Genomic DNA, 15,754 nt, shown 5'->3' on the forward strand with positions numbered 1-15,754 from the left:
AAAAATATCTGGATCCTGCCAGAAATGCAGTTCATTGTAACCTCTTGTGCGCTCGTCACAGGTCCCAGAAGACACTGGGACCATCCACAATGGACTGTGCGGCACTCTGCTGTGAAGCCGCAAGCTGTCACAGCCGAGTGCTCAAAATTTAAGATGCCAGCCTCGGGGAGGGAAGAGATGGCTCGGGTGAGCACATTGCTGGATCCTGGGACAGGTGAGTGTGTGTTTATTAATCACACAAATGACTGGAGCTCTCCTCATTAATGCATGTCCTGTGCTAGAGTAACAGTGCTGTTCCTCCTTATATATCCAGTACTGTGATTTAGTGTCTTCCTTTTAGGATAGGAAGTTTTGCTAGCAGGATCACCAGGTGAAAATCCTTAAAATAAAACTATTGCAACCACCCCTTTTAAGCTCTAGTAATCTGCAATATGTAAAATTAACGTTCTTTGAATTGGATGTACCCTAACTAATAGCACTCTTACCTTTTTAATGTACTATTAGGTGCACTTTCTAGTCTGCAATCGTCAATAATAATCTACTAAATTAGCTTATTAAAGTATCTGAAAATGTAAAATGGGAGCAGCTGAAATCTACAGCAGCTGTGCATGGCAAACAGGCAGCTTCTATCCTCAGCTTGTTTAAAGTGGTATTATAATGAAGCTTACCTGTAGGGTCGGTTGACACTAGGACGACTTGGGATCCGACTTGTAAGCCCTCAAGTCGCCCCAAGAAGAGATTTGCATTACAGTGAATGAGAGCGTCTTAATTGACACTACTGAAGTTACTCCGACTTCAGAAAAGGTCCCTGTACTACTTTGATCCGACTTCTAGGCGACCTGTACTCATAAAAATCAATGGAAGTCGCCTCCAAGTCGGATCTCTATCTATAGTAAAGCGACTTCACAGGAAGTAGTAAAAAAAAATGTCACCACTTCACATGCTTCCCCCTCCCTCCCTCCCAGGAGTTGATGATGAGCTCTGATTGGCCACAGGCAAATTCTGGGGGCCTGGGGGCGACTTGAAGTCGCGTTATAAGTCAGGTTGAAGTCGCGTTATAAGTCGGGTTGAAGTCGCGTTATAAGTCGGGTTGAAGTCGCGTTATAAGTCGGGTTGAAGTCGCGTTATAAGTCGGGTTGAAGTCGCGTTATAAGTCGGGTTGAAGTCGCGTTATAAGTCGGGTTGAAGTCGCGTTATAAGTCGGGTTGAAGTCGCGTTATAAGTCGGGTCGAAGTCACGTTGCCCCTGTGTGAATCGAGCCGTAGGTAAAATGAATATCTCCTAAACGTGCACCGTTTAGAGATATTCACCCTGGATACAGTCGGTGACGTCACCAGCGCATGCGATCTGAAGGTCCGGCATACCGCGCTGGAACTTCAGAGTGCCGCAACTGAGGGCCCCCACGTTCATATGTGTGAGTGACATGATTGTGGCTCCGGCCACTCTTATAGCCGCAGTCTACAAACCCGGAAAGGAAGACCGGCGGAAGATGAAGGCCCTCTCAGCTGTGACAGCGTGCCGCTGGAGGGCTTTATTTTAAGGAAAGGTTTTCATTTGAAGAACCTTTTTAAAGCCTCATCCAACCAAAACTTTTTTTTTTTTTTTGGGGGGGGGGGGGGGGGGGGGTTTGTTTTTGATAGTGTGGTATGACGTTCAGTTTGTGGTTCCTCCATTTGTGGTCTCTGCATCTTGGACATTTGACAAGGTGTTGGCCCTATTACTAGCCCTGATGTGTTCTTGTGGCATTCCCGTTGTGGGATACTTAGACAACCTCCTGCTAAGGGAGCAGTTGGCACAGGCTCTGTCAGACAGTCTGGCCTTGACTATCCAGTAAATACAAGGGTTTCAAATTTAGATGGATAATGATCCTTCAGAAATCATTGCTGGAATAGAATTCTCTTTTGGAGTGTATGGGTCTAGTCCTAGACACAGTACAGGAGAAACTTCAAACTCTCCAATCCCAGATTTGTGCTTTCATTTGTCTGTAGGTACAGGGATCCTTTAGTGCAGGGGTGGGCAACCTTGGCACTTCAGCTGTTGCTACATGCCTCAGGAGGCTTTGCAAAACTAACAGCCACAGGCATGGATCTCTCCCAGTGGCAGAGGTATAAAGTGATTTGTGGTTTAACCAGAGGTTGCTGAGGTTGCCTACCTCTCCTCTGGTGGAAACAGTGGGTGCTGTGGTGGCTCTGTGTGATCAGTACACCCTAATCTATCCCTTTCCTTCCTTGAAATTTCTTCCTCACCTGCCACACAGGATATAGATGGAAGGCATTACATTGATCTTTGTTGCTCTAGATGTGCCCTTTTTGTTGATAAATCCCCTCTATATGTATAACCACACCCCAGAATAAACACAATAGTCCATGTTGCCACATAGGTCCCACTTTCCTGATGTCAAACACTGATGGGATTATAAATAAAAACACTTGACTGGTTTTGTGGGCATAAACAGTCCACTTCCTCAGGAGAAATAGAGAGCAATAATCTATAACACACTACAAACAATTGCCAGCATATAAGGCCTTCTTCACATGGGTTCGTACACCCATGTGAAGGGCCATTTTTGCCTGCGTGGGATGTGTAGGTTTTCTGTACGGACAGACACTGATCCCAACTTGACAGCCATGCAGATGGCATTTCACTTAACACAATGTGCATTCTGGGACATGCACTTGCATGGCTGTCAAATTGGAACCAGCTGCAGTGTCCATGCAGCCACTGCATCCCATAGACATGAATGGGACTGCCTGCATGCAGATCCACAGAACACCTTTGCATCCCATGCGGGTTGAAGACGGCCCTTTTCCACGGGTGTACGGATTGGTACACCCATGTATATGAAGTCTGAGTTCCAAAAATAGTTGGTGTACACTATATTACCAAAAGTACTGCCTTTACACGCACATGAACTTTAATGACATCCCACTCTTAATCCATAAGGTTCAATATTGAGTTGGCCCACCCTTTGCAGCATTAAAAGCTTCAACCTTCAACAAGGTTTAGGAGTGTGTCTATGGGAATGTTTGACCATTTATCCAGAAGCGCATTTGTGAGGTCAAGCACTGATGTGGACAAGAAGCCCTGGCTCGCAGTCTCCACTCTAATTCACCCCAAAGGTGTTCTATCGGGTTGAGGTTAGGACTCTTTGCAGACCAGTCGAGTTCCTTCACCCCAAACTCACTCATCCATGTCTTTATGGACCTTGTTTGTTCACTGGTGCGCAGTCATGTTGGAACAGGGAGGGGCCATCCTCAAACTGTTCCCACAAAGTTGGGAGCAAGAAATTGTACAAAATGTCTTGGTATGCTGAGACCTTAAGAGTTTCCTTCACTGGAACTAAGGGGCCAAGCTCAACCCCTGAAAGAAAAACCCCACACAATAATCCCCCCTCCACAAAATGATTTGGACCAGTGCACAAATCAAGGTCCATAAAGACATGGATGAGCGAGTTTGGAGTGGAGGAACTTGACTGGTCTGCAAAGAGTCCTGACCTCAACCTGATAGAACACCTTTGTGATGAATTGGAGCGGAGACAGCGAGACTAATGCTCTGTACACACGGTCGGATTTTCTGACGGAAAATGTGTGACAGGACCTTGTCGGAAATTCTGACCGTGTGTGGGCTCAATCACACATTTTACATCGGAATTTCCGACACACAAAGTTTGAGAGCTTGCTATAAAATTTTCCGACAACAAAATCCGTTGTCCAAAATTCCGATCATGTGTACACAAATCCGACGCACAAAGTGCCACGCATGCTCAGAATAAATAATAAAGAGGCGAAAGCTATTGGCTACTGCCCCGTTTATAGTCCTGACGTACGTGTTTTACGTCACCGTGTTCAGAAAGATTGGATTTTCTGACAACTTTGTGTGACCGTGTGTATGCAAGACAAGTTTGAGCCAACATCCGTCGGAAAAAATCCATAGATTTTGTTGTCGGAATGTCCAATCAATGTCCGATCGTGTGTACAGGGCATTAGACTGGGATGGCATTAAAGTTCATGTGCGTGTAAAGGCAGGGAGTAATGTAGTGTATATAGTACTATGAGAAATAACCAGCCCAGTTAAAATTTTGCCTATTGTATACATGAGACCAGTAATTTGCACCAGCCTCTTGTCTTTTTAGTCCTATGATTTTATTGCAATGATTGATAAATATTTCCAATTTTATTAATTTCTAATTGATGATATTTGGAGTACCCTAAAGTCTCCGTGGAATTTTCTCTCGACTCATGCTTTTTCTGTGAGACAGGGCATCTCTTTACTCACCCACAAGGTGGCATTCCTCATATTTAGAAGGCAAGCGCCCAAACTGGCAACCTTATCTTCACTTTAGCATGAACATGTGTGAATACGGACCCAAAAGCTCGAACACTACCCAGCTTTTAGAAATATAACACATTATAATTGCTAGCATTTTTAAAAGCAAAGAGTATTTAATATGAAAATGTTAGACTAAAAAACAGTCAAAAACATTTCTCTTTCAGCCATGAGTGGCAGGAAATGACTCCACTATACACTCTGATTTCAAGTGAGTCACAGGCTTTATAAGCTTTTGTTAGGAAAAGTTTTTTTTTTTTTCCAATCTTCGGATAAATAATGCACAGTTACAGAGGCGTGGGAGGTTTTTAGCATGTTAATGTTTTATTTAAATTGCTGCCTTTTTCAATTGTGACTCAGTCTGAAAGTGCACCATGTTATTTGGGCCCAGGGTTCCAGACACAAGCAGATGTTCTTTCACTGAGCTGCTGCGCTGCCTTGTTGTACTCCTTCCTCAATTTGCTATAAGAGCTACAAAGAGCTGTTAGCTTATAAATCCTGACCTCCAGAGTGCAAATCATTTACTGTCAATGTTTTCAAAAACTACTTTACTGCATGTCTGATTATGTGATCTCTCTATAATTTAGCTACTGCATGCCTTCACTATTGTGCTTTCTACCTTTGGTAGAAATGAGTACATGTGATATAATTGTATGGAGCCTTATGAATACCTTATTTCATTTTCTTTCAAGATTGTTTCTTTATTCTCAGTCATCTTGTAGATGATTATTCAAAATGGAGAAGTAGCAAAGAATCAATTACATTTTGGCACAGACATTTTGGATGTGTAGTTTTGGAATGTTGAGGTTTTTGGCTTTTGGTTAGTGTTTTAACATGAAGCAAGTTTGTGATAGAAATTAATGTCATGCCGTGCTAGTTCAATTGGTATTTGTGTTTCCCTGATCAGTTTTATTGATCAACCTGCTAGCCTAGTGGGAGGTTGGGGATTTGGCTTTGTTCTCTGGCAGGGGTATCTGGATCACATAAATGGCTGTGTGTAAAAATGTTCCTTCGTATGTACAGTATGTAACTCTGTTATATTTAATAATATAGTCTGAGATAACGGTTTCACTCATGGTTGCCTATTTAATGCTTCATGCATAATTCTATCTACTTGTCAGTTGTGTTACTCTATTACTGCATTATAGTAAAACAGTGATCCTGATCTGCTAAAGAAATTGAAAATGTTGACACGATAAATTGTGTGATAATTTACTTCAGTTAACCAATTGTGTGAAATTAAAATTCCCGTGTCATCTACATGGCAATCAATGCAATCTCTACTGAATTAAAATTTGTTCCTTTTTACAGTTCACATTCGGGTGCTTAAAGTGCACATTACTGCATATGCATGCTTAAGTGAATAAAAGGGAACAAGATAAGGGGAAGGGGTACAGATGCAATCTGAGAAGAGAACAAAGACACAAAATGGCTTAATTGCCTTCACTTTTTTATTTTATTTATTTTTTTTTCATCCTGACTCTTTTTTTTGGGCTAGTCTACATTCCACAGTGGATCACTCTTCAGAGGATGTTTGAGAATGTTTTGTGTTGCCTCCTCACTGCCTGTTTTAACTCCTAAAAACCTACACCACCATGTCATAACTGCATGTATGTGGTTGTGGCGCATGCAATGCATCAAACCTGCACCATGTGTACACTCATGTCTGCTGTTTTTGCAGCTTAATGGCGGCATTAAAATTGCAGAACTGCATGGTTTTTACCACCCTTTTTAAGTGTAAAGAGTACTTTTTGAGACTAAAGATGCAATATAAACTTTGTATAGGGAAGGGAAATTATTTCATGTTTCTTGCCTGGCTTCTCCAAACCCCATCTCCACTCCTTAGGTCCCTTTCACACTGGGGCGGTGCGCTGGCAGGCGCTCTGCGGTGGTTTTTAACCCTTTCTCAGCCGTTAGCGGAGGGTAAAACCGCCCCACTAGCGGCTGAATACCGACGGTAAAGTGCCGCTAACAATAGCGGCGCTTTACCGTCGACGCTGCCCCAGTGTGAAAGGGGCCTTAGAGAAGCTTGTATTTGCGTGGAAGTAAGCTATTTGACAGTTGCGTGTATTCTACAGTGAACATGTCTGTGCTGGAACCTTTGTAACACCTAAACTCCCTTTTTTTTTTTTTTAAATATATATATATTCAGTAATGAAGTCGACAGAATGATGGAGCGACATGAACGTCTGAAGCCGGAGATGTTTGCAGAGCTACTGCAGGCTGCAAATACTGCAGATGACTTTAGAAAATGCCCTGTAAGTAATTTACGGGTTAATATTCAACTATTGTGTATTTGAATTATGAGCCATATCTTTGATTCAGATATTGCCTTTTCTAACATGTAAACAGTTTAATGTCGTTTTTACCATGGTCTTTCCTTTACATAGGAGTGCTTAGTGCTGTTGCGCTGCATTTACACGTTTTAAAAATAGCGTTATTTTGAAGTGCAGATTACTAGCAATCATTGCATCAAACACCTCCAACTAAATGCTATATGCGCATAAAGCATATAATGTGCTTCAGATTTCTTTTATGTAGTCCACTAGAAAATGAATGTAATTGCATAAAGCATTACCTACAAGACATCCAGAAATCTATTTGAAGCTAAAGATTTTACTGAACTATTCAACTTAAACTGCATTTTAATTCCTTTTTTTTATTATAGAGCAATTGTGGTCAAAAGATCAAAATCCGCCGAGTGCTAATGAACCGACCAGAGATAGTAACTATTGGTCTGGTTTGGGATTCTGAAAACTCTGATTTGACAGAGGACGTTGTACGGAATTTGGCCACACAGCTTCACTTGCCTGGGGTAAATTTATTTATTTATTTTTTTCTCTTCTTCTACTTCCTCCTCCTTTCTTCTTTCTTCAAAGAACAAAAGAAGTTTTATAATTTTTTTTTTTTTTTTTTTTTTTTTTTTTTGAGGCAGGGGAAAAATCAACCTTTTTATATGTGCTCTATGTATTTTATGTTTTAAGCATTGCAAAAAAAAATCACAAGAGCTGTTTGTTTACATGCAAGCACATGATAACCAGTGAGGGTATGCGTAAAGTGCAGCTTTTCCTGCTTAACCAGAGTTTAGGTAATTGCAAGCTCACTAAAGTCTGCTCGGTTCTTACTGGAGAGTACTGGTGATCAAAAGTGTCAATAGCAGGAAAAAAGCATGGGGATGCACTAATTTGAGATGCAGAAAATCTGTTTAGCTACAGGTTTTTTTTCTTTTTTTTTCCTATTATCTTCTTCACTAGACCAAAACACTGGACTAATAAGGTGAGTAAGTCTTACAATGTGCACACCTGTTCCCCTGTTACAGTGTAAGGGCTTATTCATATGTGCGGCAGCCCTTGCCACCCATTTAATAAATGATTTGCAGTGGACCACGTTTGAAAGCAAGTGAGGAGGTAATAGGAACAGCCCAGGTGAATGACATAAAAAGAGAAATTAATTCCTGCACACGATGATCACAAAAGCATACATGAGAAGAGAACACCATGGGGTTTATTTACTAAAGGTAGAGAGTGCAAAATTAGTCACATTTCTGCATAGAAACCAATCGGCTTCCAACCTGAGCTTATTCAGTTAAGCTTTGGCAATAAAACTTGGAAGCTGATTTATGCAGAATTGTGACTAATTTTGCACTCGCAAAAATAAACCCCCATGTGTTTCACAAATATGCCTTAAATGCATTTAGAATTGTGATATCAGTGCCCAGCATGCTCAGATCACAACCCTGGCTCCCAGCACCATTTTAGAAAAGGGCAAGCCAGGACAAACTGCCCACAGTGGCCGCATCACTTCCTGCCGTCCATGCAGTTTACTTGCACTGCTGAATCCATCTTGGAAATGGCAAACGCCAACAAACGGGTGCAGGAAGCACACTGACAAACAGGGACAAGAAGGGAAAAGCACTGCCACTTAGACACCACTGGGGCAGCCCTTGCATTCTCGGTAACAAGCCACTCGTTTTAGTGGAGCTTTACTGCTGTTAAGCAGCGCTTTTCGGCCACTTGGGCGCTTTTAACCCCAAAAATGGGGTTAAAAACTCACCAAAGATGCTGCTTGCAGGACTTTATTCTCATTCCGCAAGTGTGAAAAGGCACATTGGAATGAATGGGAGGCAGTTTTCAGGTGTTTAGCAGGGGCTATTTTTAGCGCTAAAGCGCCTGAAAACCGCCCCAGTGTGAATGGGGTCTAACTCCAAAGCTTTTTTTTTTTAAAGCTTTCTTTGACAGGCCTGCACCCCTAGATTGAGGCTCCAATCATATAGCCCGTTTAGAGAGCAGTGGGGAGGTGTAATGTTGCCTCTTTACTGCCTTTTTTAACCCAGCATCACCATGCTGCAACCACAAGCAATACACTCGGTTGTAGGTTGGTTTGCGGTGCAGCTCCATACACTGAAATTGGTCGCATTTGGTAGCCTTACTGCCTGCCAAATGCGACCTGTTTATTATTTTGCTGTGAAGCAAACCATTGCAGCTTCATCATGTGTACAGCCCTGATCAGCTGCATGTCTTTCTTTAGAGGAACCACAGCTTTACCGCCACCAGGACAAGCCCTAAGAGAAGATTTTTGTTCCCTGTTTTGCCTTTTGAAACAGGAAATGAAGAGAAAAAAAATTACAAAAGTTGGCCCCCTTTCCTTCTCTATCAGGAACTGATAAATTGGTTATGGGCAAAATTGACAATTATGTCTTTATATCTTTAACGTATAAGACTGCATTCACACCAGAGCATGTGTGTTTTACAGACTATTTTGAATCATCTTTTTCTGTGTATCTTTGCATGTTTTTTCAGGTGGATTCAGGCTTGAGCATTTAGCAAATGGAAAACTGGCTTCTAGGAGGTGATGGTTTAGATGGTTTGTAAGGCTTGAGAATTGGCCTTACAAACCATGTGCACCCATTGAAATCTATTGGGATCAAGACTACCCATTCTGCTTCAGAAGTAGCTCCTGTATGTCTTAGAACTTCAGGCATTTAGTTTATAGGCACCCAAACACTCTTAAGTGAACAGGCACAATTTAAAAGCATGAGATTTAGGTTGTTGAATGTTTTTGAAGCTTTGAGTTTCATTGTACAAAAAACCCTTGGTGTAACTAAGGGATATGCTATGGCCAATTTCTAAATTTTAACTTTTTAACAAACAGTGATCCCTTTTTAAAAGCCTTTTAACAGGTTACCAGCTTAGCGTTAAACATGAGCTCTGGTGCTAGAATTATTTCTCTCACGCTGGCATTTGTGACAATAGCCCACATGTGTGGTGCAATCACCGTTTACATATGCGTGCGGGACCTACTTGCATGTGAGCGTGGGACAGACACTTCTTTGTTTTGTTTTTTTTTTTAATGCATTTTATTACAGTTTAACTTTATTTCTTTCACAAGGGATGAACAACTATAGTGATAGTTTGGGAAGTGACAGGCATTCTTTATTAAGAGATCTGTTGTCTACTAGACCCCTTATCTTTCCTCTGCCCCACTGCCTGGTAATAGCCAATTCTTTTTTTCCCTTTTTGTCATTTCAGGACAGCCACAATAGAGAGGGATAGTCTCCTCCCCTTCCTCTGGAAACACTGCGCCAGTCCATAAATTCTCTCCTCCCCTGCCGGACCTCAGTTATTAGTGTTTCCTCTGGTGGGGAGACACTGTGCAGAGGAACCAGGCCGGGTGCAGTCAGGGAGACTGTGGCCTTTCTTTTAAAGAAACATCCCTAGGGAAGCAGGGGCTTCCAGGATAAAGAGTGGCGGTGCTTACCGCAGCTGAAGCCACCCCTTCCTTGCTGAGCGTGGCATCAGGTCGTGGGGGACCCCTATCGCGTCCACAGGGCCGCAGCATGGAGACTGTCCGCTCTCCCTGTACTCTGTACAGGCCGCAAAATTTGGAACCAGCGGGCCGGACGACGGGTGACGTCATTTCCGGTGGGGCGGACGCTTTCCCTTTGACCCGCGACTTCCTGTTCCGGGTCGCGGTGCTGATAGGGGGCCGGGCTCAGGCTGGAGTGAGTCGCTACACGTGGAGACAGTGTGAGACTCTACACAGGCAACCACCTGCAGTCATGTCTGAGGCAGATGCTGCAACTCATACGGACGCTATCTCCAGCCTTCCAAAGGTAAGAGTTCCCTGGGGAAGGGTCCTCTCTATCTAAGGATTGCTCCTCCTCATGTATGGTTCCTTACTTAGAGGGGGGGCAGACCCCCTGGGTGGTCAGGGGGTGGGGGGGGTGTGCGCAGTTCCCTTAAGGTGGTTCTGGTACACTCCCAGGGTTGTTTCCACTTAAACATGCTGAATGTAATATGTGGTTTTTGTATGTAATTTCAGAAATCTACAGAAAAAACAAAGTCCACTCATGTCTCTAAAAGGAAGTGTGCCTCTTGCAGAGACAGTTTAGGGGAAGCATGGACTAAGGTTTTGTGTAAAGAATGCATAGACTCCCTGGTTAAGGAAAGGGAATCTGAACAGCAGTCTGGTTTGGCAGCTTCTGTGAAGGAGCTGTCATCCACCTTTTCATCCTTTAAAACGTTTTTTGAGACGTTTCAGCTTCCCTCTAAACCCATTCAGCAGGATACAACCCCGCCTCATGCTCAGGGCTCTGCACCTGCCAGATCTTCTAATTTAGTTATGGCAGAGGAAACGTCAGGCCCCTCCGGGGTGGGGCTGAGGCAACCGGACAGTGACACGTCTGACTCCCATGAGGAGTCAGAAGGGGAAGACCAGGACGGGGAGTCCAGGAAAATCTCCAGGTATAAATTGTCCCTGGATGAGGTGGAAGACCTCTTAGGGGCAATATATACAACCCTCGGTATACACGAGGATAAGAAACCCCTATCCCTCCATGACCTTATGTATAAGGGCTTGGGAGATCAAAAAAGAAAAGTTTTTCCAGTACATGAAGTTCTGGTGGAAACGATTAAAAAGGAGTGGCAGGATCCTGAGAGGAAACCCTTTTTTTCTAGCTCCCTTAAAAGAAGGTTCCCATTTTCAGAGGATCCAGGGTCCATTTGGAATAAAAATCCCAAATTGGACGCCGCCTTCTCTCAGGTCTCTAGACACACAGACCTGGCATTCGAGGATATGGGGGCCTTGTCGGATGTCATGGACAAGAGGATAGACTCACTTCTAAAAAAGACGTGGGATTCAACTGTGGTTAATTTAAAGCCAGAAATGGCTGTTACTGTGGTAGCCCGCAATTTAGAACATTGGCTTTTCCAGATTCAGGAGCATATTGAAGCTGGCACAGCCAAGGAAACTATCCTAGCCTCGTTCCCCACGATTCTGCGAGGAATCGCATACATTGCAGACGCCTCGGCAGAGTCAGTCCGTATGTCGGCCAGATCAGCGGCGCTGGCAAATTCGGCCAGAAGAGCGCTCTGGCTGAAAACTTGGCCGGGGGACACCGCCTCTAAAGTCAAATTGTGCGGGATACCCCTGACAGGTGATCTACTCTTTGGTCCTGGGTTAGAGACGGTCTTAGACCGTACAGCGGACAAAAAGAAGTCCTTTCCGCTTAAACGGAAAGCCCCAGCTCAGGCAAGGAAGGGGTTTCGTCCGAAAAAAGGCAAGGATTCTCCCAAACGAGGGAAGAAAACTTGGGGCCAAAGAGGCAAGGGCAGAGGAGGGGCGATTTTTCGCCCTCCTGAGAGCCCGCAAAGATCAATGACTCTCTAGGCACGGTGGGAGGAAGATTGGGGGCCTTCCTTCCACAGTGGGAGATCGATTTATCCTGGGGGTCATAAGAAGGGGGTATCTCTTGGAATTCTCAAAGCCCCCCCCGCAAAGGTTCCTTGTTACGCAGCTTTCCACCTGCACAGCAAGGGCCGAAGCTTTGGTAGACGCCCTGAAGGAACTGGAGATTCAGAACGTAGTTCACAGAGTACCAAAGGGGCAGGAAGGAGAGGGATTCAGGTTGATTCTGAATTTAAAACCCTTAAACAGGTCAATTTGCTACAAAAGATTCCGCATGGAGTCAATTTTTACGGTCAGGGCCCTGCTGCCGCACAACGGTTACATGGTGTCTCTGGACCTCAGGGACGCATATTTACACGTCCCTATCGCAGAAACCTCCCAAAAGTTTCTCCGGTTAGCAATAGACCTGAAAGGTACAATACTGCATCTACAGTTTCAAGCACTGCCTTTCGGGCTATCCTCCTCGCCCCGCATATTCACAAAGGTACTGGCAGAGGCGTTGGCCTTCCTGCGACTCCAGGGGGTGTCAGTCATAGCCTATCTGGACGACCTGCTCCTATTTGCAGTATCCCCAGAACAGTTGATCAAGGACCTCGATCTTACAAAGCGGGTACTAACAGGGTTGGGGTGGCTGCTGAACTTAGAAAAGTCCAGTCTCATTCCCTCACAGCGCATTGTGTACCTGGGATACCTGCTGGACACTACGCTTTTGAGAGTTTTCCTTCCAAGGGAAAAGATTTTAAAGCTGGACAGAGCAGTTTTCTCCCTCCAGTGCAACCATCTGGTGTCAAAAAGGTCCATAATGTCAACGTTAGGCCTTCTAACGTCTACTCTTCCAGCGGTGCAGTGGGCAGGATTACATTTTCGTCCCCTGCAGTCATATGTACTAAGAGTATGGGACCACAGTCAGAGGGATCTAGACACCTTAGTACAGGTTCCCCATCAAATAAAAAGATCTCTTTGGTGGTGGAGGAAGGAAGTGAACTTGTCACAGGGACGTCTGTGGCTTATCCCAGTCCCGCAGATCGTAACCACGGACGCAAGTGGCAAAGGCTGGGGGGCACATTTGGGATCCCTTCTAGTGCAGGGCACATGGAAGGGCGACGAACTGCAAAGGTCTTCCAACTGGAAAGAGCTGAGGGCAGTAGGCCTAGCCCTCAGATTTTTCAAAAAGGAACTCCAGGGCCACCATGTACAGGTACGGTCGGACAACTCATCCACCGTGGCCTATATAAACAAGCAGGGAGGCACCAGGAGCGGAAGTCTGTTGGCCCTAGCAAGAGATATTCTAAGCTGGGCCGAGTCCAACACCCTCTCACTCTCAGCGGTTTTTTTTTGAGAGGGGAGAGGAATATAATCACAGATTTCCTCAGCCGGAGGAGTCTAAAGGAAGGAGATTGGGCCCTCAACCAGTAGGTCTTCAATCTCATATCCAAGAAATGGGGACCCCCGGAAGTGGATCTTTTCGCTTCAAAAGACAACGCGAAAACCCCCTGGTTTTTCTCCCTAAATGCAGGGGAAGGAGCACTGGGGGTGGACGCATTGTCTCAGAATTGGCATTTCAGGACATGCTATGCCTTCCCTCCTCCGGTGCTGTTACCGGCGGTTCTGAGGAAGTTTCAACTAGAGAGCACCTCTCTCATTCTAGTAGCTCCACATTGGCCGAAAAGGGCATGGTTTTCAATCCTCAGTCAGTTAGCAGCAGAGCCGCCCCTTTTCCTTCCACCTCGAAAGGATCTTCTGTCGCAGGGTCCAGTCCTCTGCCCACAGGTGCAGCAGTGGAAATTAGCGGCCTGGCTACTGAGGAGGGTATATTAAGATCCAAGGGGTTTTCGGAGAGCTTAATCTCTACCCTCCTCAACAGTAGGAAAAAGGAGACACGTAGGATTTACAAAAAGGTCTGGCTCCTTTTCTACAAATGGTGCATAGAAAACTCCTTCTCGGTGCAGAGTCCCGTAACTGTGTTGGAGTTTCTGCAGTGTGGAGCGGACAAGGGTTTATCTGTAGGTACCCTTAAAAGTCAGGTTTCAGCACTCAGTGCTTATCTGGAGAAGTCTCTGGCTACCAATCCATGGGTGGTCAGATTCTTTAAGGCACTGTCAAGACAGAGACCTACCAGGGGTCCTCCCTTTCCCGGGTGGGACCTATCTCTGGTTTTACAGAGCCTTACGGGAAATCCCTTTGAGCCATTGGACAAGTGCCTGTTAAGGGAGCTTACCCTAAAAACAGTATTTTTAGTAGCAGTGACAACTGCCAGGAGGGTCAGCGAAATTGAGGCGTTATCAATTAGACCTCCTTTTTGTGTTATTTTGCCAGACAGGATAGTCCTTAAGACTGATCCAGCTTTTTTGCATAAAGTGGCGTCAGGCTTTCACAGAAGCCAGGAAATAGTCCTACCCTCGTTTTGTCCCAATCCTTCAGGTGAAAGGGAACTAAAATTTCATTTTTTAGATGTAAGGAGGTGTATCCTACAATACCTAGAGATGACTAAAACAATAAGGAAGTCTGATTCTCTATTTATTTTGTTTTCTGGGGCCAGAAAGGGTCTCAGAGCGTCCCGACACACGATTGCCAGGTGGCTTAGATTAGCTATTGGGCAGGCATATTCTTTAGCAGGGAAGGAGATCCCTAGAGGCATAAAGGCACACTCCACCAGAGCAGTGGCAACTTCCCAGGCAGAGAAGGCTGGAGCAACGCCAGAGCAAATATGCAAGGCAGCAACCTGGTCCAGCTACTCCACTTTCGTTAGACATTACAGAGTGGACTTGGTGGCGGCAGGTGAGCAGGCTTTTGGGCGAAAAGTTCTGCAAGCTGTAGTCCCACCCTAATTGGTAAGTGCTCGATTATCCTCTCTATTGGGGCTGTCCTGAAATGACGAAAAGGGAAAATTTAAAGTTACGTACCGGTAACGTCTTTTCCTGTAGTCTTTCAGGACAGCCCTAGTTACCCACCCTAAGCTTGGGGGGGTCTTATTAAAGACCAGAACGCAATATGGTAATGATATTGATTGGTATGTTATTAATGTGTTCTTGTGTCTCCCCGGCTGGCCGGAGGTACTCTTGAAAGAACTGAGGTCCGGCAGGGGAGGAGAGAATTTATGGGCTGGCGCAGTGTTTCCAGAGGAAGGGGAGGAGACTATCTCTCTCTATTGTGGCTGTCCTGAAAGACTACAGGAAAAGACGTTACCGGTACGTAACTTTAATTTTTTTTTTTTTTTCTCCTATATGGTCACTTGACTGCAAAGTTTTGGCTCCTCTGTAATGTGAAAGATTGACAACAGGGCAGAATTTTCAGAGCCATGTTGTCACTTGCAGACATTCAGTTGGTGAAGAAGTGAGTTCCTCACAGTTGCACAAAGAGGAGTGAGACCAGAGCTTTGCAGTCATGTGACCGTACGTGGGGGCAACATGTAAAATTTGGTATATATGTTGGCCTTATTTTAAATCTCAAAGCTCACTAAAGAGCACTGACTTCCATTCTCTCATTAGCTCTGCTCTCATCTCCCAGCAGAGACTCAACAGTCATCCAGCCTTCTAATTTCTATTTGTCAATACAGAAGCAGGTACTCTGGGAGGCGAAAGCTAAGCTTCTGAGAGACCTCAATGCTTCTGCTGGGAAATTTGAGAATGAATTGCTCTGCAGCTCCTGCACTTTGTGAATGATGAAATTTTTTTTCCTCATTCCTCGCTTTTAAAACTGCATTGGTGCTGTGTGGACATGGGCAAGACAAGTAGCTGGGGTT

General features: G+C 44.7%; 1 protein-coding gene across 1 annotated transcript in view; it reads left to right on the top strand.

The window, feature by feature from the left end:
- Positions 1-15,754, top strand: part of USP53 (ubiquitin specific peptidase 53) — a 68,846-nt gene that overhangs the window by 23,168 nt on the left and 29,924 nt on the right. Inside the window, exons 6-7 of the mRNA XM_073603285.1 lie at positions 6,479-6,584; positions 6,995-7,141. Of these exons, the coding sequence (XP_073459386.1) occupies positions 6,479-6,584; positions 6,995-7,141 (253 nt within the window). The remainder of the gene's footprint in view (positions 1-6,478; positions 6,585-6,994; positions 7,142-15,754) is intronic.

This window comes from Aquarana catesbeiana, linkage group LG01 (assembly GCF_042186555.1).
Source record: "Aquarana catesbeiana isolate 2022-GZ linkage group LG01, ASM4218655v1, whole genome shotgun sequence".
Lineage (NCBI taxonomy): Eukaryota > Metazoa > Chordata > Amphibia > Anura > Ranidae > Aquarana > Aquarana catesbeiana.